Source organism: Rattus norvegicus, chromosome 14 (assembly GCF_021556685.1).
Source record: "Rattus norvegicus strain SHRSP/BbbUtx chromosome 14, alternate assembly SHRSP_T2T, whole genome shotgun sequence".
Taxonomy (NCBI): Eukaryota; Metazoa; Chordata; class Mammalia; order Rodentia; family Muridae; genus Rattus; species Rattus norvegicus.
The window spans coordinates 82,168,416-82,191,002 of record NC_141547.1 but is presented as its reverse complement, the minus strand read 5'-3'; the positions used below and the strand labels follow the sequence as shown (position 1 = coordinate 82,191,002).

The following is a 22,587-nucleotide window of genomic DNA, read 5'->3' as shown; positions in this document are numbered from 1 at the left end:
GTTTGTAAGCTGAGCCCAGCGGTGTTGACACACACCTTTAATCCCAGCATTTGGGAGGCGGAGGCAGGTGGATCTCTGAATTTGAGAGCTTTCTAGTCTATATAGTGAGTTCCAGGATAGCCAGGACTATACAGAGAGTTTTGGGGGATGGGAGAAATTTGTAAACCTAATTTTGTCTTATAGAGCATGGAGTCTTGGGGATATTCTGTTAGCTATCTATTAGGCATAGACTCTCTTGTATGCATTAGTATCTTCAAGGATTCCTCCCTTGGAAAGGTACTTATCCAAAGAGCATCTATAAGAGCCAAGTGAGGGCAGAGTGTCTAGGAAGATGACGCCTCAGTAGATAAAGTCCTTCATTGTGGGGGGCTGGGGATTTAGCTCAGTGGTAGAGCGCTTACCTAGGAAGCACAAGGCCCTGGGTTCGGTCCCCAGCTCCGAAAAAAGAACCAAAAAAAAAAAAAAAAAAAAAAAAAGTCCTTCATTGTGCAGGACTGAGGATGCTCGGATCCCAGCACCTACAGGAAAGCCAAACATGACGGAAGGTGCCTATAGCACTAGGGCTGGGGAAGCACAGACAGGCGGAGCTCATGGGCTCAGAGGCCAGCAGCTTAACCAAAATGGCAAGCCTCAGAATATGTGATTGTTGACAAACCTGACAACCTACATGGTGAAAAGAGAATTGACTGACTGTCATAAGTCCTTCTCTCTCTCTCTCTCTCTCTCTCTCTCTCTCTCTCTCTCTCTCTCTCTCTCTTTCCCTCCCTCTCTCCCTCTCTCTCCTCTCCTCTCCTCTCCTCTCCTCTCCTCTCTCTCTCTCATGTATAAATAAGATGGAGAGCTGAGGAGACGACGGCTTGGCAGGTAAAGCACAAGCATGAGGACCTGAGTGTGAGTCCCCAGGACCCGTGCAATGCCAGGCGTGGCGGCACCTGTCTATATCCCAGTGTAGGCACAGAATCCCCAGGAGGTAACCTGGCATATGCAGCAGTAAGCAACAAGAGTCCCTGACCTCCACACATGCATTGTGATGTGTTTGCACCAGCACTCACACACATACAAACACGCGTGTATCGTGTACACACAAAATAAGGTAGAGAATGGTAGAGAAAACACCTAGCCTTGGCCTTGACATGTCTTATGTACACAGAGACCCAAATCTAGAAGGATACCTGCTGCTAGTCATGGCAGCATGCATCTGTAATCCCCAATGTAAAGTCAAGCAGAAGCTTCCAAACTCTAGACCAGCATGGGCTACATAGCCAGACCATGGCTCACAAACAGCAAAAGCAGGAAAGAAAGGCATTATCAGGTGGGATGGTTGTATCTCAAAACAACATGCCCAAAGCACTCACGTACACCTCTGTTGTTGCAGACAGACAGGAAAAGGACTGTTATTTCTACCAAGGAGTTTAGGTTCTATCTTTAAAGAATTCAGTTTTCACATCTATTCCTGTAAAACCAGTGAAAGCAGCTAATGCATTCATCACTGCAGTTTGGGTTGGTTTGGGGTGTTTTGTTGTTGTTGTTGTTGTTGTTGTTTATTGTTCTTTTTGTTGTTTAACTTACATATGTGTGTGGGCTGTATGTGGAGGTCAGAGGACACGTTGAGGGAATTGGTTCTCTCCCTCCATTAAAGTAACTGTCAACTTTATATTTCTTAAAACATATTTCGAAAACCTTACGTGGTCAACAAGGGACTGTGGTTGGAGTTCTTACAGAAGTCCAGCTTTCAGGAAGACGGCTTTGGGGGTTCCCCACAGCGTGCAGTTGGAGAGTTGGGCACTTTGTCCAGAGCCCACTGTACTCATCTCCCATGCTACATCAGGCAGAGAGGTTTGTCTTCTTGTGAGATACACAGGACTTAGTACACAGCAGACCTGGAAGCATGCGCCTTTGTCCTGGTCTTGGCGCTCTCTTCAGTTCCTTGTGAAAGAAGCTGAAGGTCAGAAGCCTGGGCCATAGAGAGGAGCTGCACGCTCAGCTCAGTTTTCCTAGCAGTCACCAGGAAGCAGGCTCACTTTGGAGCCAGAGGACATGAATAAGTGAACGTGGCAATCAATACGTACGCAGCCGCTGCTGGGTCTGCTCTGTGGAGTCAAGAGGTATTTTCTCTGGTCTAAAAGACCCTGGAGATGACACCGTTTCGTACTTTCTTTCAGGTCCAAGGTTGGCATCGAAAAGCTACATCCTGCGGCTTCTTGTTAGTCCCGGTTTTGGAGGGTCCTTTTGCACTGCCCAGTTACCTGTACGGTGACCCCTTGAGGGCCCAGCTCTTCATCCCGCTCAACCTCGGCTGCTTGCTCAAGGAGGGCAGCGAGCACCTGTTCGATAGTAAGAGCTGCTCCTTTCTGCAGGGTTTGTCTCACTGAGTCAGACCACTTTTCGAAAGCGCCCTCTCCCATGTTCTCTCATAACTAGAATCTAGACAGAAAATGAACAAGGACATTAATAAGAAACGAACAGCAGGAGGAGGTACTGAATATTCAGAAAGAGAAAAAAGGGTGGGATGAGAGAGGGGAAGGAGGAAGATGCTTCTATGAACTGTCCTAATGAAACCCATCGCTGTCCAGTGAACATGTGCCTAAAGAAACAAAACTACAGGCTGCTTGAGAGAGCTGTTCCACAGGGGCAGAATAATCCGGGTTGTTGGCCTAGGATTTTTTTAATTTTTAAAATAATTTATTTATATGAATGTCTTGCCTGCATCTCTGTGCATGGTGCCCACAGAGGAGGTTAGGCCTCCTAGAACTGAAGTTCTGGATGGTTGTGAGCCACCACTGGGGTGCTGGAAACCAAGCTTAGGTCTTCTGCAAGAGCAGCCAGGTCTCTAAACCACTGAGCTGCCTCTCCAGCCCACGTACTGGATTTTCTTAGTGATTGGGTAACCCGGGACTGACCGCTCGATGCTTCTGAGCTGAGTTTCTCTTGCATGGATTGATTGGAGCGGCCCTGCCAGCTCTGCAAGGCCAGTGTGAAGCAAGCAGTAGATGGGAGAGGGGATTGTGCGCTGTCCATCTCTGCACCATTGCTGTGTCCTCTGTGCTTCCAGCCACCTGATTTGCCTGCAATGTTTGCTTGAGTTCGAGGAGAGCCTTTTGCATGCTAGTCCATGCAACAAGGCCCTAGAAAGCCATCAAAAGCAAAACAAAACAGGCTCTTCTTCGTTGTTGCAGCAGGCTTTGTAAGCTCCGGGCCCCCTGCGTGTGTCTCCAGGGTTGTATCTCAAGGACTCAGATTAGAACCATTCCCTCTGTCAGAAAGGGTTTGTCACAGCGGACCACCCCGATGTGCCTTTTACCCACACTATCTCCCCATCTACACCTCCCACTGCTATCGCCAAGCACACGTGCACATGAATTCATAAATAGCTCCTAAAAAGCTTTCCAGGAGTTCAAGATGACATTTTCAAAAGCAAGCTGGAGTTGATGCTAATGTATCAGGAGCTGATAGCAAGATTACAAATGTGAAAGACAACGCTGACGTAAGAGAAATATTTTCTTCCCACTCCCTTGTAAGTTTGTGTTACACTAAATGGCAGAGGGTGAGGAGGGCAGGCTAAACCTCGTGATCTTGTGATTTTATGTAGGCTGCCCTGCTGGTTCTAACAGTCTGTCCTCTCTGCTTACAACCTAGTAGACACTTTTGTACCTGAGCTCTGCAGAGTTCCCCTGCATTGGAGACCAGAGATTCTGAGCTGCACAGGGCTGAGAGAGGACCATTTATGCAGTCCTGAAATGTGAATCACTATGTTCCTCCCAGAGGGTTAGGCCAGGAGCCCACAGCAGTGCTGTTAACATTCTGAGGGGCTACCGTTACCTTACAACATCTAAAGATGCTGTCCGCATTGTAACAGGATTGCTGGCAGGCATGGTAGCTGATGGCCTCACTGCCTGTTCCAACCCTGTCTTCTAAACCAGCAACCTCAGTTGGTTACCATGGTTACAGGGAAACGTCCTAATTTAAAGGAATAAGGACCCAAATCTAAAATTCAGTCTTCTAAATTAGGTGCCTCTTTTTTTCTTTTTTCTCTACTTCTTGTAACAATGAGTCTACACCTTAAAATCTGGAACAAATGTGGTTGGTATATGCGTGTATGCATGTGAATGTGTGTGTTTGTGGATGTATCTGTGTGTATGTCTGGTTGTATGTGTCTTGTATGTGTGTGTGACTGTGGTTGTGTATGTAGGCATGTTTCTGTGTATGTGAAAGTCTGTGTGTACATATGAGTGGGTGTGGGGGCTGTGTCGCCCATCTATTTTAAAGAAAGTTCTAATTATGGCAGAGTAACAAAGCCATTCCATCCCTGGTTGTTGGGTTGTCTCTACTGAGGTTGCCTCAAAACCTCCATCCATCCAGCTCTGCTTCCTGTTGCTATGTAACAGAGTGCTAGGCCTCCATCCATCCAGCTCTGCTTCCTGTTGCTATGTAACAGAGTGCTAGGCCTCCATCCATCCAGCTCTGCTTCCTGTTGCTATGTGGCAGTGCTTGGCCTTCCCACCTGCTTTCTGCTTTGGTCCTCAGCAGCTGCCCTGTGGACGAGGGAGGCTGGAGCAATTCAGTTGGTGACGGAGGAGCCAATTCTCCTGCACTGCTCGCCTCCCCTTCAAAGCTGATGGCTTCTTGAGAATTCCTTATATATTTACTTGCTTCAGTTTCTTTACCCCTGAAGTAGAGCTCTGTCTTTCTTTACAGGGAAATGGAAGGTTGGTGATGTTAGACATGGGGTGGGGGGAGCTGTTTTCAGAAGCACCTAGTGTACACTTCAGATTTGTGTCTTAACATACTTCAGACCAGGGCTCATGGTACACACATGTAAGTAAGTAGGAGGGTCAGGGATTCAAAGCCACCTGGCCACTTAGAGGTTGAGGCCAGCAGCCTGGGCTATGTGAGACCCTGTGTCAGAAACAAATAATAAAAAATTACTGACCTCTCTTCATCTTGAGAATTAAGACATTAGCATAAGCCTCATTGAATTCTGAAGGTCACATTGGCCCCTGAGGACCTTACCTTTCTAGACTGTGGAGGAACTTGGAGAGGGATTATGGGGTACAGAGCTGTCATTTCTATAACTGGGTGGGGACTAAAGTTCAGATCCACAAGACAAGAGTTGTCAAGAGCAATGGAGAGAACAGTGTGAGCCTATTACAGACCTTGTGATCACAGCTCAGCCTTTATTCCTTATTCCTTTCAGGCTTTGAACCAGAGACATATTGGGATCGAATGCACCTTTTCCAGGAAGCCATTGCACACAGGTTTGTCCATTAGCAAGAAGGAACAGTGACCAAATCAGTATGTCTCTCCAATAGCAGTTACTAAAGTGAACCCAGTTATTCTGTTGTGGGGGAAAAGAATCTGTCCTTCTAGAGCAGTGCTTCTCCACCTTTCTGATTGTGTTTCCCTCAGTACAGTTCCTCAAGTTACGCTGACCACCAGCCATGAAATTTTGTTGCTACTTCACAACTGTCACTTTGCTACTGTTATGAATCCTAATGTAAATATCTGATATGCAGGATATCTGATATGCAACCCCTTTGAAAGGGGTTGACCTCCAAGGCTTTGAGAACCGTTGCTGTAGTGGCAAGCTCCCTGCTTACCTCCACTCAGACACAGAGAAATGCTCCCCTGCAGTCTGTGGCTGTTGTCTCACAGACCCCCTTGCTTTGTTCTTCGTAAATAGCGTACAAAGAACCAGTTGTGCATGGAGGAGACAGGTGAAGGAAAACATTGTAAAAGTTGTCAGTCAACCTTCCCTGTGTTTTAGAAAGACAGGGGATGAAGGTAGCTGTTTCTTGGCACAGGACTTATGCACCAGGTAAACGTTTCCTGGGCTCCTCTGATTCACTGTCTCCTTCACCAGTGCAGCAGAACACATTGTTTCCAAGTGTCACTCAGCTGGTGTCACTTGTTACTTATTCCTCTGGTGAAACAAAGCCTCCTCTTACTGTTTCAATTACCCTCTGCTTGAAGCACCTTCTTTGTATTGTCCTATTGTCGTACATCTTCAGTTCCTAGCATCTGCACCCCGAGTATTCCTCTCATACCTACCATTTATTCACAAGATCACAAGTCTCTAACTTCTCCCAGCCAAGCTGGATTTCCCCACCTTACACCTTACTCTAAGATCTGAACAGTATGTGCGTGCTCAGTGACAGGTGTGGGATGAGTGCCCTGGTAACTCATTCCCTACTACTGCTAAAGGGATGTAGATGTGAGCAGGAAGGAGGGAGGGAAGAGGGAGCACAGCAGTTATTGGAACAGACCTTGTTCTAGGAAGCAGACTTGTCCACTCACACTGCCCAGAAAGGTAGGAGTCCATGGCAAGTCTACAGCGGAGTCTTGTCTTTTCTCACCCCTCTGGGGCTTGCTGGGCTCAGCTGGTAAAGCCGCAAGAAACAGCACTCGTGAGGATGCCCCAGCTAACGTACAGCTGGCAGCCTTCCTCTTCTAGACTCCACATTTTGACTAGGTGTCTCCTGGATTTGACCTTCAGCTGCCAAATCTGATTTTTTTTTTCTTCATATATCTGATTTCTTCCTAATATCTGATTTGCTTATGTATCTTTAAAGCTTTAAAGCCCATATATGACTGCAGAAGACTCTGCTGTGTGTCACCCATTGCCTAAGCCCCGCCTCCTCTGTGCCTGTCATTGTCTCCCTCTGCTAGGGCCACTCAGGTCCCACTATTTTGGACCCCCCCCCTCCTCTTACAGGGACTTACTGTGTAGTTCAGGATGGCTCTGAACTCAGTCTCCTGTCTCTGGCTCTCGAGTTAAGATTACAAGATACTCAATACTCCGCATAACATGCTTTAAATTGCACTTTTCGTCTTAAAAACGGTCAATCTAGAGGGCTTTGTGGGCCCCGGGAGGATAGAAGTTTAATTTTCCCATAGTAGTGCCAGCAAAGTGCTCAGAGACCTGTGTGTGTGCGGGTTGTGGAGCCCAGAGCCTTGTGGGAGCTGGGTAAGCAGTCCACCACTGGGCTGCAGTCCCTGGTCCTGCCTTTGCTTTTGCATGAGTGGGATTCCAATTGAGATGTGACTGGAGTGATGGTCTACTCAACGGTCAATCTCAGAAAGAGCTAGAACAACTCCCATCCCCACACAGTCCCCTCTGTGGTGGCTCCTCGCTCTTCCTTCCTTACACTCTGGATAACCGGGGTGAGATCTTCTCTGAGGTAGATGCCCCTTGTCTTTGTCTCGATCCTGGGTTGCCCCAAGTGGAAAATGAAGCATCCATGGGTCATTGGGCTGAAATGTAGGTTTTCTGAGGGTTCTGTTTTATTTTGGAAGGGTAGGGGTTGGAGGTTTGTTGATTTAGTTTTGTTTTTGTTTGTTTTGGGTTTGGCAGTGGTGGTGGGGAGGTCACTATAGAACCCTGGCTGGCCTGGAACTCATTTTGGTAAACTGTACTGGCCTTGAGATCTGCCTGTCTAGGGTTAAAGTGTTGGCGTTGAAGGCATGAACCACTGTGCCTGTCTAAATTGTGTTTTGTTTTTTTTTTTAAATAAACATCTTTGGGCTGGAGAAATGGCTCAGCAACTGAGAGTGATTGTTGTTCCTTTAGAGGACTCAGGTTTGGGGTTGGGGATTTAGCTCAGTGGTAGAGCGCTTGCCTAGGAAGCGCAAGGCCCTGGGTTCGGTCCCCAGCTCCGAAAAGAACCAAAAAAAAAAAAAAAAAAAAAAAGAGGACTCAGGTTTGGTTCCCAGCACCCACACTGGGCAGCTCACAACTGCCTATGACTCCAGCTCCAGAAGATCCAGCCCCCGCTCTGGCCTCTAAGGGCACATGCAGACAAGCAAGTACACACACACACACACACACACACACACACACACACACACGAATGCACGCACACATGAATGCACGCACGCACACACCCTCACACCACACCACACACACACACCCTCATACCACACACACACACACATGCACACACACACCCTCACACCACACCACACACACACACCCTCACACCACACACACACACACCCTCATACCACACACACACACATGCACACACACCCTCATACCACACACACACATGCACACACACACCCTCACACCACACGCACACACACACCCTCATACCACACACACACGTACACACATACACACGCACGCGCACGCACCCTCATAACACACACATGTACACACACACGAATGCATGCACACATGAATGCACACACACACACGTACACACATACACATGCACGCACACGTACCCTCATAACACACACACACATGTACACACACACACATGCGCACACACACCCTCACACCACACGCACACAATCAAAGGTCATAGGCTAGGTGTGTGGTCTGTTGGTGGGATGCTCACCTAGCGTGCAGCGAGCACTGCAGGAAATGGCACAGTGGTGCACACCTGTGACCCAGCACTGCAGAGGGAGGGGTAGGAAGTCAGTGGTGAAAGGTTGGCCTCAGCTGAAGCAGGAATTTGAGGGCTGCCTGGGACACCTAACCCTGTCTCAAAAGTAAATAATAAATAAGAAGGGTCTTTCCTGGTGACCTAAAGAAGAAAAGAGACAGAAGCCTCTGGTCCAGCCGATCATACTGAGTTATTCAGTTGGCTTGCTTGGAAAGGAAGGAAGGAATCGGGAAGTGTCCTGAGTTTGCTTACTTGATGTGCATGTAAGGGATACCAGCCTAGAGCTGGCAGTTTGGAGGATACAGCCCAACATTTCCCCAGCGAGCTCAGTCCAGTAAAGAAGACACATTTTACCTCCTACATCAATGCCTTCATTACGTAAACCCTCAGCCACAGAGGGCAGAGTCTGGGCACATCTGTTAGCACGTCCTTTACAGCTCTTAGCAGGTGGGGCTGGAATAAATGTGCTTTATGGAAATAGAAAAACCAGGAATAGAACAAGCTATAGATAAGAAGTGGAACAGGACAGGTCACAGATGAGAAATGGTTTCTGCTCAATTCCCATTTCTAGAGCACAGCACGGCAAAGAGCCTTGGATTGCTCCTCACCTTAAAGGAGAGAGTTTTGATTAAGACACTTCATTCCATTTCAGTGAGGACCTTTATCAAGAACCTTCTCAATGTCAGCATGACAACAGTCAGGGGTGGCAAGAAAACATAAGATGGGGCTTGGTGAGCAGCCTGCCAGGACAGACTCCACAAGAGGCAGAGTGAAGGTTAAGTGGGGACCACAGAGGGGAGGACATGTGGGGAAGGGAAGGTGCTAAGTGGAAATGGAGGCTGGATAGAGTGCTGTAGTCACTGCAGGAGAGCTGGCAGCCTCGGAGTTGAAAGGCAGATGTTGAGGACTACCGAGGACAAAAACACGTAGACTGCGTGCTCCACATGGGAGGCCTTTCCACATTCCAGCATCTTGGCCTGTCAGAATCTAGCTGCACACTGCTCCCTGCTTCTCTAGCTAATGAGACCATGTGTCTGTGTGTCTGTCCTTACCATAGGTTTGGATTTGTGCAAGATAAATATTCTGCCTCCGCGTTTAACTTCCCTGCTGAGAATAAACCACAGTATATCCACGTCACAGGTGAGGACCTGGTTGTGGGTGGGTGCACGAGTCCCCGCCCGGGCCTGCAGGGGCAGGGCCTCCAGAACCAGCTGCGATTGTTTACCAACAGCTTCACTCAGGCTGGGTCTCTCCCTTCAGGAACAGTGTTTCTTCAGCTGCCGTACTCCAAACGCAAGTTTTCTGGGCAGCAGCGGCGGCGACGGAACTCTACCAGCTCCACCAACCAAAACATGTTCTGTGAGGAGCGGGTTGGCTACAACTGGGCCTATAACACCATGCTGACCAAGACATGGCGCTCTAGTGCCACGGGGGATGAGAAGTTTGCCGATCGGCTGCTGAAGGACTTCACGGATTTCTGTATCAACCGTGACAACCGCCTGGTCACATTCTGGACAAACTGCCTGGAGAAGATGCACGCCAGCGCTCCCTGACGCCAGGCTGCTCCATTAGGAGAGGCTGTGGGTATCCTGGAGCTGGCTGTCCAGCTAGGCTCTGGGCATCAGGTGTCAGGCTGCTCCTGTCAGCGAGTGGGGCCACTGCTGATATTTGGCCTCTTGCACAAGTGTGAGTGAGGAGAAAGACTGGAAGCAGCTGCTGTTGCTACCACCACCCAGATCTCGCCATCACGTGCCCGAGGCAGGGGGAGGCACAGATTGTCCGTGGGAGGGAGTCAGTGTCTGGGAATGGGGTAGGCAGCTTCCATTAAGGTCCTTTTTCCTCACCAGCAGTGGGATATTTGGAACAGAAAGAACCTCCTGCTTTCTGCCCAAGAATGTGTGTGTATAGGATAATTCTGTGACATAGTGTACCATTGCCTCATACCAGCTGTACATACGTGTACATAGCAGAAGTGAATAAAGCCCCCCACACAGTGTCTGTTCCCAGCCTTGTTCATAGCAGCAGTCCCATCATGGCTGGCAGCTGGCCAGGCAGGTCACCTGGTGGCGAGAGGGCTGCGGGACACACGGGTCTTGAGTCTGCCTATGAGTTGACTGGTAGGTTTCTTTTTAAAAGTCCTTTTGCAGGAACAAGGATCCTGTGGACAGTATTACTCAGTACAACACAGTACTAGACTTGTGTTGTCAGAGAGAGGCCTCGTTGAGGGGCTGTACCAGCTCAGGGGAGCAGACATCATGGCATTTCTGACATCCAAGGAAAGCTCTTGGCTCTAGACTGCTCGGGGGAGGCAAAGGCCTAGAGGAGCGTCTGGTAGTTGTGGCTGCTGCTCCCTCACGTGCTAGAGCTTATCACACTCCCCATTGATGTACCTTCTAACCAGCTTTCCCATCCTTTACCTCTCCTGGGCCTGTGTGCAGCTGCAGGCCCAGCCCTCCTGTCTTTCTCTTACCTCTAGGAAAACCTAACTTGTCTCTGGATCATCCTACTGTATTCTCCTGGGAAACTGGGTTTTTGTTGTTTATTTGTCAACAACAAAAGCAGGATACAGCGGCTTGTACCTGTAATATCAGTGTTTCGGAGGCTAAGGCAGGAGGATTATGGAGTTCCAGGCCAGGCTGGCCTCCACAGTGTGTGTTCTTAGCAAGGTCGAGCTCTGCAGTGAGACTGCCTTAGAAAGTCTCACTTTGGGCTGGAAAGATGACTCCGTTAAGAGCACTTGACTGATCTTACAGAGGACCTGAGTTCAGTGCCAGCACCCATGAGGTCACTCACGACCATCCATAACTGGAGTTCCAAGGGACCCCACACCCTCTTCTGACCTCCTTTGGCATCAGGCACACATGTAAACAAACATATATCCACATGCAAACAAAGTACTCATCACATAACACAAAAATAAATCTTAAAAACGAACAGGCAGCTCCACTACATTTAGACTTAGAATTCTCCTCACTACCTAGTCCAAAACCCTTAGGTAGGGTGCTGGATTTGCAGATCAGAGCCAACACAATAGGCACCAGGCCCTGGACTCAATTCATAGCATCACAGAAGTATAGCGGTGAAGCATTGTCTAGCCTGATGGGCTTTTTCACTGCTGCCTTGGGAGTAGCGCATCCTTCAAACCAGACTTAACCAGCTCAAATCTGCATATACCGTGCCAAGCTGTACTCACCTGGAACTTCTAATCACAAGTATTAAGTCCTGTGTGCAAAGGCTTTTTCTTTTAAGGTTGTGTGTGTGTGTGTGTGTGTGTGTGTGTGTGTGTGTGTGTGTGTACGCACGCGCACGTACATCAGATCCCCTGGAGCTAGAGTCTAGATGTTTGTGAGCCACCATGTAGGTGCTGGGAAGTGAGCCTGCAAGTGCTCTCAGTGGCTGAGCCACGTCCCTGGCTTGTGCATGTGAAGCTTTTGAGAGAGTAAGCTGCTAACGTGGGAAAGTGTGATTCATGGGAAGCTTAGCTTTTCCCACCCCCCACCCTTTCTTCTGAATATTACTCCTCTCACTGTCAGTCTTCTTGTCAGTAGGAGCTGTCCAGAGTAGCTGGGTTGAGGCAGGTACAGCTGACTTGTGGCGTGTACCTGTAACCGAAGCACTTGAGAGACCCAGGGAGAGGGGAGAAGCCTGCTGTGGACTTGAGGCCACTCCAGGACACACACACAAAGGACAGCTTCATTTGAAAGAACTGAGAAGACAGCAAATCTCTAGTTCTCGCTCTCCCAGATGGGCCTGTTCAGGGTGCCATGCCAGCCTTCTCTGTGATAGTGCTGGTCACTGTTGGCCAGGCCTGACCAGGTGATCTGCTGTGGTCCTGTTATCCATCCTGCAAAACCACCAATTGCCTCTTCACATACAGTTTTTGTCATAGTCCAGAGGTAACTTGGAAGACAATGATCTGACAGAAGATCAACTGATGAATTGGAACCAGGTCACTTGCCTGTCAGCTGATTCTGAGGCGTTCCTGACCTTGAGCTCCAGTTCCTGCAGTCTAGCATTCCAGATTCCAGTGCACTGCCCTCTTCCATCAACACCTACTTAGCCAGCCAGACAACTTGGCTACCTCCCCCCATCCCTGGTGCCCGACTTCAGAGCCTTGCCTCAGGGGAGCTACAGTCTAAAATGTGTCCCCACTAAGGTCTCATGCATTAGAAGCTTAACCCTGAGCCTGGTATGGTGACACAGGACTCTAATCCCAGTACTAGGGAGGCAAAGACTAATGACTAAGAGGTCTCTGTGAGCTCGAGGTTAGCCTGATCAACAAGCTGAGTCCCAGGACAGAAGAGCACACCAACTATGTATAAGCCCCTGGATCCATCCACAGCTCTAACATATATGTTTCAAAACAAACTTGGGGTTGGGGATTTAGCTCAGTGGTAGAGCGTTTGCCTAGCAAGCGCAAGGCCCTGGGTTCGGTCCCCAGCTCCGAAAAAAAAAAAAAAAAAGGAAAAAAGAGAAGAAGAAAAAAGTTAAAAACAAGCTCAGCATTAAAGGGAATGAGGGGCCAGCTCAATAAATAGAGGTGCTTGCCTTCGGTGATTTAAGTTCAGTTCCTCAGACCCATATGGTGGAAAGAATCAACCTCAGAAAGTTCTCTGACATCCACACACAAGTTGTGGTACCCATGTATCCACATATATACATACATGCACAAATTAATTGAATTTTTTAAAATAAAATATATTGAGGTCTGCGAAGGTTCACAAAAGTGGATAGAAAATAGGAGGGAAGCAGAATGCAAGCCAGTTCATAGTTCTCTACAGTCACCGACTTTCTGAGAGCCTGCTGTGTGCTAGGCTGATCATACTTGGCACATGTCTGAGAAGAGGTGAAAGGAAGGCCTCTGGAGGTGGAGGCCAGGCCATACCGCAGAAAGAAATCCAGGCTGGGCTGTTTTGTGGGATAGCATAGCCTGATCATGCATTGTGCCAACCCTTTCACCTCAAACTGCAGATTTCATGCATGGTGCAGCCCTGCAGACATAGGCATCCTGCAACAGGGCCATAGCTTCCCACACAGAATCCCTGATGGAGTAAAGAGTGGCTTTCCCCAGCACCCAGGACCTTGCCTATTTTTCCCCCTGGGCCTGCAGGAGCTTCAGGCAGCTCCTAGCCTTAAAACTATAGGCATACGCTTACCCTAAACATAGTGGAGAGTGCTCTCCGAGTCTCTCTCTTGCTTGTCAAAAGAGCATGTGCCAAGAGCCAGGTCTTACAGCCTTCAGGTTTGACCTCCATCTGCTGGCAGGCAGCAGAATCATCTGTTTCTCATGACTTGGCTCCTATTTCTTAAAAGAAGGGGGTCTTAACCACTGAGAACAGGACATGGAGAGGGTCTGGGAAGTGCAACCCCTTTTTTCTCTGAGCCCTGGGATACTCCTTTGACCTCACTTGGCTGCAAGACTGTGAGACTGCAGACGTCTCCCTTCTGTAACTATGTAGAGTTAAGCCTTTTGGCTCCCCAGGAGCTTGTGGCCGTTGCCACTAGAACCTCGATTCTTAGCACCGTGCTTTTGCTGATCCAAGCTCACTTCCTCCCATCCAATATTCCTCAGATGTCTCCAAAGAGACAAAACAAATATTTTTAAACCCATGGCATCCCAAGAGAAAGATTTCCCAACACCTTTTGATGTTTGTCCAACCCTATTGGTTCCTGTACTACACTTTACCCCTCCCTGCATTCTAGAAGTGTATAATGAGTGCTATCTTCAAAGGGAAGTCTCTTGTCAAGCAAAATGTCCTGTCCCTTTCCAAACTATGTGTCCTCGGTCCCCAAGTCTCTTGTCTAAGAGAAATAAAGTAGCAAAAGTCCTGCTACAGGCAAATCAGAAAGATGACGCGAACCGGGTACAGGGGAGTGAAGGTACAGCCCCAGCTATTCAGAGGTTGAGGCAGGAGAATGAGTTTGAGCCCAAGAATCCAAGGCCAGAATGGGCTACATATCTGAGGCCTTGCCAGAAAGGGAATGGGGGAGGAGAAAAAATAACCAAGTATTTTGATCTGATTTAAAAAACAAAATGGTCCACATAGATGGGCCTCCCCCAGTAGAAGAGAAACCTTGTATTTCTTCCTAGATGTGAAGAGCTGAGTTCTTCCTCAATGGCAGGCCTAACCCCAAGCCTCTATAGTGATCATTCTTGCTAGGTTGCTAGGCCGGAGTGACTGAGACCATTACAGCCACACAGCAAGTTCCAGGCAGAGCCAGTGTGCTTTTGAATTATACCAAATTGCTGATCCAAGCTCACTTCCCTCCCTGGTGGTGTTCGTTGCTCAAATGCCAAGGCCTAGAGCTCTTGTGTTTTCTCACACATTCCTTGTTCTTGGTGTTTATCTCTATAGAGTTACTGGGGGTCAAGAACACACCTTGTTCATCCATGTATCCTCCACTGGACATTCACCTCCCAAATTAGGAGCTCTTTTACATTTGGCTGGGTTCACTCATTCAGCCAGCACTGGGGAACTAGAGTACAGACCCAGCAGTAGCTGTGGCACTGTGGAAGAGGTCTCTGCACTGGGAAAAGTGCCACAGAAACGGGAGGGGACTTGACTATGCGTGGGGAAATGAGACATGGGCATTTGAGCAATGTAAGAGTTCTCAAGGAGGGGCTGGGGATTTAGCTCAGTGGTAGAGCGCTTGCCTAGGAAGCGCAAGGCCCTGGGTTTGGTCCCCAGCTCCGGAAAAAAAAAATCAAGTTCTGGGGTGCAATCTGGAATGACAAGTGGGCCATTGTCTGGGCTCCCTGAACCAACTTGTCTCTGGGGTTACTCTAGGTGGGGCTTCTTCTCTCAGGCTTTGCTGCTCCTAACCTCATTCTGGGGCACTAACCAGGGCAGGCTTCAATCATCTTCCTTCCTGACACTCTCCTTCTTTAGTGTTTTGTTTCATCATGGTGTGATCCTGTGCCAGCCTTCCTTCCCCTCACCCCATCCATCTGATCTGCATCTGTTTCCATGGTAACAAAATGGGAATAATCAAATATTCGCTATATTACTCAAGGAGAATTGGTTTGAGGACCTAGGAGATAAGGGCTCTGAGAATTGAGTCATTACACAGGCTGTTGGTTTTTTGGTTTTGGGGTTTTTTGTTTTTTTTTTTTTTAATTGAATCAGGGTCCTTCAGGCCCAGGATAGCTTCAGACCCATATTCCTCTTGCTGTGCCTCCAGGGTGCTGAAATTCCAGGCATGTGGCCACCACACCCTGCTCAAACCACCCTGTGCAATCCCGAGCCGTCTGTTCACCATGGGATGCATTAAATCTGGGGCTGGGGTGATGCCTCTCTGGCAACCTTCAAGGTGTCATAGCGAGGACCCTTGCAGTTAGCTTTGTATAGCCATCTGGGTGGCACAGGGTGCTTGCTTTTTTTTATTGTGTTGAAGTTTGAACCCAGGGCCTGGCACATGTTCAGCAAGCACCCTGCCACTGAGTCACACGCCCGGACCAAGCTCGGGTTGTGCATATGCCTTCTGGGAAGCCGAATGCTCCATTTTGAATGTGCCTGGCAAGGGTATAAAGGACCTCAAATGCTACCAACCAGTCTGAAGCTTGGGGAAGGACAGAAGAAAAAGAAAAGGAGAAAGAAAGAAAGCAGAAGGAAGAGAACAGCAAGAGCTGCCTGTGTATTGAACCCAGATAAGTGCATACCTGAGTCCTGCTAGAACCAGAGGACAGCACTGGGGAGCTAGCTGGGTAATAGGACCCTTACCTCTCCTAGGAGAAACTGAGTCTCCAGGAAATGAAAAGTATTGCCTGAGGAAATTGAGCTCCCTAGAGAGGATGAGAGACAGGCAAAGGAGAAGGAAAAACCCGGGGGCGAGGGGGGAGGTCATGGCCAGCAGCCTCCTAGGGAGGAGGGGAGGACAGGACTTGGGTCTGGGCCTTTAGCACTGTGGTCAGGGCCAAGTCGCCAGTGCCTCCTATTCTTGGGTACCACACAGACTGCTGTGGGTGCGTGGTGCTGAAAGGACAGGGGAGCTCCTGCATGGCTTGACGCACAGGATGTGTCTCGCCTCAAAGCAGAAGTGAAAGAGGAACCAATCTTCGGAGACATGGGGAGCCTGTCTACCCCTCAGTGCCTTCTGCAGGAACCAGGAGGCAGCAGCCGCCAGCGGGAGCCAGCCTGGTGAGGTGACAAGGAGAAGCCCTCCAGGCTGGGTGTGTGCATCCCTCCATACATATGTGGGGCTCTTTAAGCCTTCATCCTCTTGAAACAGCCCAATAAATAAAGGTTTGGTTTTTTTCTTTTTTTTCGGAGCTGAGAACCGAACCCAGGGCCTTGCCCTTGTTAGGCAAGTGCTCTACCACTGAGCTAAATCACCAACCCCATAACTGAAGGTTTAAATCGGTTTGTTATGATTGAGACTCTGAGAGCCCTGAATCAGTGCATGCCCCTGTCTCCTAGCAGAATCGAAGCCAACCTCTCTCTGCAGAGAGGGATCTATGCGCCGTTTGCACGTCACTCGCTGTCCACACATTTGCTGGCCATCCTCTCATGTGCAGCTCACGAGCTTTCTGTAGAACATGCAGAGAATAACCCATGACTCCCAGCATAACTGACAGAAGAGCTTTCACTGTGTCTAGTCATTGATATCTTCATATAAAAGAGAAAGGGAGTCTCAAATTCTTCACAGCAGTGGCCGGCTGAGGACCTGGCACAAGAACTGCTGGCAGCTCGGGACAGGGATGCCACTGAGAACCCTGTGTGTGTGTTCTGTCCTGCAGGAATCCCGCCATGACTGTGCACAAGTTTTCCACTGTCATCGAAGCCTCTCCTATTGGCTGTTTCTCTCCTGGAACCTTTGCAGACCTGCAGGCATCTTTCTGGGAGCCCTGTTAGAGGTGACTGACCCTAGGGCTGACCACTAGTCTCTGGGAGGGCACCTAATGTCACCCAGCCTCCCATTGCCCTCTCAGCAGCAAGGAGACACGGAACTCATTGGTGGCTCCCAGACAGAAATGCATTTCTGTGGACATCCCAGGGAGACAACATCTGATCTCTAGTCTATAGAGGAGCTTAAGGGATTGAAAGTGAAGAACAGGGTTGGGGATTTAGCTCAGTGGTAGAGCGCTTGCCTAGCAAGTGCAAGGCACTGGGTTCGGTCCCCAGCTCCGAAAAAAAAGAAAAAAGAAAAAGAAAAAAAGTGAAGAACAGCCCATAACGGTAAACGCTGTGAGAATTTCAGGTCCAGTGGACTCTGCTGAGGCCTGAGTTCATTACTGCTCAGCCAGGGCACCAACGGGTCTTCAGGTGAGCAGACACTCTCTGCTGATCCGGGCCTTCCCAGCCTGAAATGCTCACACGGTTACTGGAACTGGACTGTGGCTCCCACAGAAAAGGCCACTCAATGGATGGGAGCACCTACCAGTCTTAAGGTGTTCTTTTGCAGGCAAAGGCAAAAGGGGGAAGACTGGTAGAAAATAAACATCAACTTCTAAGGGGTGTGTGTGTGTGTGTGTGTGTACAATGTACATGTACATAACCATCTACCCAGCATTTTGTAGATACAGGAGGGGAGAAGGACATCAAACAACAACAAAATACACAGTAATTATTTTTATAGTTATGGATTATAATTGGGGACAGTGTCCTAAAGGCCAAAGAGGTTGTGAGGTTGGATGGGACCTCAAGCCATGCTGGGGATGAAGGCTGTCTTCTGGAAATTTTCCTGGAAACCTGGTGGCTGACAGAGTTGGAGAAGAGCAGAGATTCTGGGAGCAGAGATGTGAAGATTCTGAGACCCCGAGGCAGAAAGCTTAGTGGCTCCAAGTGAGGGGAAGGGGTGAGGGCCAGAGAAAGAGGAAGAGAGATGCCATCACAGGAACATCAAGTGACACACAGTTGTACATTTTCAAGAGAAGGAAGGGGGGTGGACTCAGGTTAGCCTCTTGTGGCCTCTTCTCAGTAGGAATTTATTCACCCACCCTGCTGGGCTATTGGAAAGTTGTGTTGGGTAAAGGCAGAGAGAGGAAGTACATGGGGTAGCCATGTTAAAGGAACCTAATAACAGAACCTTTAGTTTATGGTGAGTGGGGCATAGGCTGACGGTTTAGCAGCCTTTCCAAAGGCTGCCAATGACATGCCTGCCTTTCTCCAGAGGTAGATTCTAGAAGATGCAGAGACCAGGGCTACCCATGGGTTTAGATACCTTGGTGCAACTTGCTGGGTGCTGAAGTATTTCCCTGATGTCATATTACTGCCCCACCGAGTCAGTGCAGACTGGAAAGGGGCTAAAAACTGTGGCAGGGTCCACCTTAGAAGGCGATGGGTAGACCTCTTTCCTTCTCAGGATATTCCTGAGAGTATATGCATCGGGCTTTAATTCATGACCTAGTCAGTCTGCGCTGACTCCTCACTCAAGGACAGCCACACGCTGTGCACATTGCACAGTACTGGAGCCCTGAGGTCTGACCAGCCGCAAGAGCACGTTACTCTATGAGCATAAAGCCACCTTGGCCTTCCTCTCCTGATTCACAGGGGCAATCTCCGTGAAGCAAAAACTCACATCCCCAGATCACAGGATCCTGGAGGGAGCTGTGCAGGACACTGCTTGCTGCCCTATTTAGTTCTAGCTCAAGTGGTGTGTGTGTGTGTGTGTGTGTGTGTGTGTGTGTGTGTGTGTGTGTGTGCGCGCGCGCGCGCGTGTGTGTGTTGGTGATGGTAGTGATGGTGGTGATGGTGAGGGTGGTGGTGGTGATGATGGTGGTGTTTGCTTGTTTAACTATTTTTTTGTCATACTTTGAGATAACATCTCTTTCTTTAGCCCAGAGTGGCCTCAACGTTAAAATCCTCCTGTTTCAGCCTGCTACTGCTGGGATTACAAGTGTGTAACACCATTTCCGGGTCAGTACCAGCTGGCCTCTACAGGTAAGTAACCGAGAATTGTTGGCACCTTACTGGTGACTAGATTCTATTAACAGGTCCCCATGACCTTGCCCACACAGCCCCTTCAGCCTGGGACATACCTTTGGTCTGTGTTCTGTTGGATTTTGGGCTCCATTTGTTGGCGGTGGCCCTGAGGTGGCTGTCGGTCCTCAGAAGCATCGCAGAATGACCTCGCTGGCCACTGCTTAGAGAGGGAAAACCAAGGGTCCTGAGTAGGGAACCAACTTTCTGAGGTTGGAGCTGGCCGGTGGAGCTGGGCCAGGCTGGGTCTCTGTGGTCGCCTTCCTTTCTTTCTCATGCCCTGACTATGCTCTGTGCGTCTGCACAGTCCTCACAGTGCGGGGCCCTAGCTCCCACCCCACCTACCTCTATGTTCAGTTGCTCCCCTAGCCCTTCACTAGAGATTCTGGAGGAACTCATATGTGTTACAGCAAAACTCTTGATTTAGCTGTGCACCCCGCCCCCAGCTCCCCTGAAGCCTGCTCCTCCCACAGTCTTCCCCGATTTAGTAACCGTACCATCATCTACCCAGTTATTCAAGCAGAAAGCCTTGGAATTATCCTACATTTCCCCTTCCCTCAGCCCCCTCACCTGATCCATGAGCAAAAACATATTGTAATCGACCTTTCCTCCCATCCCAACCACACTGGTCCTTCTGTGTTTGCTGTATTGTATCAGCCTCCCTAGAGCAAGATGGTGGCAGGTGGAGGCTGGGGGGTCACCTGGAGCTTGCCGGCCATTGGTCTGGAGTACACAGTGCAACAGAAACTAGAAGGCTTCCCTCAACCAGGCAGAGGGCAAGCACCAACTGCAGACCTCCACACGAATGCTGTGACCTATTCTTTCACACACAAATAACAAAGGCTTAAAAAGGAGCTTGAGTTACAAGTCTACCCCAGGTCAGCGCCTCTAAAAGGGCAGCATTATCCTAGCATGTGAATTCATTAAGGGGGCAATCTCTTGGACTGGGAGTGTAGCTTGGCAGTAGGGAGCACTTGCCTGTATGAGGTCCTGAGCTCAATGTCTTAACACCAATGCTCAAAAACCAAGCCACAAACCAAGCAGGGGGTGGAGTTTTCTTTAACCTCTCAGTACTTCATTGTTAACTATAACTTGGGGACAATAGCATTGCCTACCTCACAGAGGGGAGGTGAAGATTAAAGGGAGGATAAGTAAAAAAAAGAAAAAAGAAGAAAAAACTGGGCAGTGGTAATCCCAGCACGTGGGAGGCAGAGAAAGATAGATCTCTGAGTTCAAGACCAGCCTGGTCTATAGGACCAGTTCCAGGACAGTCAGAGGTGCAACATCACACGGGATGAGTGCTTGGTAATATTGGTTCTTTTAGGATTAGTAGTTTGTTGTTGTGACCCGGCATCCTGCTCTGCGGCCCAGGCTGGCTTTGAACTTTCTTCTCTTCCCTCAGACTCCTGAGGAGACTCCTGAGGAGTGCTGGGATTCCGGGTGTGAGCCATTGCACCCCACTCTGTTACCATTTGAAATCGTTGACATTTTTTTCGCTGTCCGTTTAACTTTTTTTTTAAATTTATTTATTTATTTTATGTATATGAGTACACTGTAGCTGTCTTCAGACACACCAGAAGAGGGCATCAGATCCCATTAAAGATGGTTGTGAGCCACCATGTGGTTGCTGGGATTTGAACTCAGGACCTCTGGAAGAGCAGCCAGTGTTCTTAACTACTGAGCCATCTCTCCAGCCCCATTTAACTTGTTTTAAACTTTTTTAGATTTATTATTTTCTGTGCATGAATGTTTTGCCTTGCATGTGTGCCCGTGTGCCACATGCATACCTGGTGCCGTTGGAGGTCAGAAGAGGGCACCAGATCCTCTGGAACTAGAGCTGCAGATGGTCGTGAGTCACCATGTGGGTGCTGGGACCCGAATCCAGGTCCCCTAAGGAGTAGCAGAATGTTCTCTCAATCACTGAACCATCTCTCCTGCCCCCAGTTTTTCTTAAAGAGGCAACTATTTTTTCCCTGTCTTTGAGAAGTAAGAATGCGTACATTTTATCACTTTTCATGGTCTACACCCTAATCTGCTTAACAGAAGTACCAGGGTCTTTAACTGGCAAGTACATCATGGGTCTCCTCCTTAGCTCCATAGGAATGTCTTTCCCTGTGACTCGGCCCTCTGCAGTCACGCTGGTCTCCTCGCAGCTCTGTGTGCGATTCGGGCTTTGTCATTCTCCTTTCCATCTCAGCCCGATCTTTATCCCTCAGCCTGGCGAACCAGTGCCTCGGGGAGGCCCTTCCATTTCCTACATTTCTATTCTTACTGCTGTGGCAGAAGCAACGGGGAAGCATTTCTTCAGCTCCTGGTTTGAGGTACAACCTGTCATGGCAGGGATATTGATATTGTGGTGGCAGGACCTTGAGGCAGCTTCTCACCTTGCATCCACAGTCAGGAAGCTGAGAGCACAGAAGGCTGTTGATCAGCTCGCTTCCTCCCCTCTACCCAATCTGAGATCTCAGTCCATGGAGTGGCACTGCCTACCTACAGCTCGGGTCTTCCTACCTCGGTTAACCTGAATCAGAGCATCCCTCATCCGTGTGCCCTCAGGTGCATCTCTTGAACGGCTCTGGATCCTGCACCTCGACAATCCACATTAACCCTCACACGAGATGTGATCTGTGTTTCGCTGTGGCACTGATCCCCGACTGCAATCGAGTGTGCCTCTCACAGACTGAACTCCACAAGAACTCCATGAACTCCAACTCATTCTTTCCCTTCATGGACACAGAATTTTGCAGTGCGGTGAGTGAGTGGATTGGTGAGAAAGACCAAGGTCAAAAGTCCAAGGGAATAATGTGTTGTCCTTGCAAGAGTGATGAGGCTTTCTCATTGGCATCCAGTCATGAGCTGGGATGGCTAGCCTGGCTTCAGCAGGTTCTACTTGCTGGAATGGGGTCTTGGGTGCTCACAGGCACCCTGGCATTATAAAAGGGGGGGGAGGAAGAGAGAGAGAGAGAGAGAGAGAGAGAGAGAGAGAGAGAGAGAGAGAGAGAGAGAGAGAGACTTTGCCCCTTCCAGCAGAGATCAAAGTTGGACACGAAGCTACAGTGTGACAGAGAAGTCTGTCTGGTCTCCTGTCTGTGTGCCAGACACATTTGCTTTTCCTTCCTTCTTAAATCAGGGGAGGGATGAACCCTCCTGCACCGGAGCACTGCGTTCTGGTTTTTCTGGCTGATGACACATTCTTTACTGGGTTAGAGCAGAGGTTCTGTAGACCTGGGCCAGTCTCTGACAGAGTCCACACTGGGACATGGAGAAATGAGAACCGG

General features: G+C 49.1%; 1 protein-coding gene and 1 long non-coding RNA gene across 52 annotated transcripts in view; one reads left to right on the top strand and one right to left on the bottom strand.

Annotated features, from left to right (window-relative positions):
* Depdc5 (DEP domain containing 5, GATOR1 subcomplex subunit) overlaps positions 1-13,167 on the top strand; it is a 130,124-nt gene extending 116,957 nt beyond the window's left edge. For 35 of the 51 annotated variants that reach the window (XM_087583262.1, XM_087583251.1, XM_087583260.1 and 32 more), the window contains 4 exons: positions 2,163-2,334; positions 5,195-5,255; positions 9,448-9,530; positions 9,651-10,388. In XM_087583262.1, the coding sequence (XP_087439388.1) occupies positions 2,163-2,334; positions 5,195-5,255; positions 9,448-9,530; positions 9,651-9,943 (609 nt within the window). In that variant the 3' untranslated portion in view covers positions 9,944-10,388. 51 annotated transcript variants of the gene reach the window in all.
* On the bottom strand, positions 1,634-19,684 carry LOC134481862 (uncharacterized). The gene is made up of 2 exons (XR_015637515.1): positions 19,369-19,684; positions 1,634-2,424 (listed from the first exon to the last, which is right to left on the bottom strand). It is a non-coding gene; the product is annotated as an uncharacterized LOC134481862 (long non-coding RNA).
* Between the last annotated feature and the right edge of the window lie 2,903 nt (positions 19,685-22,587).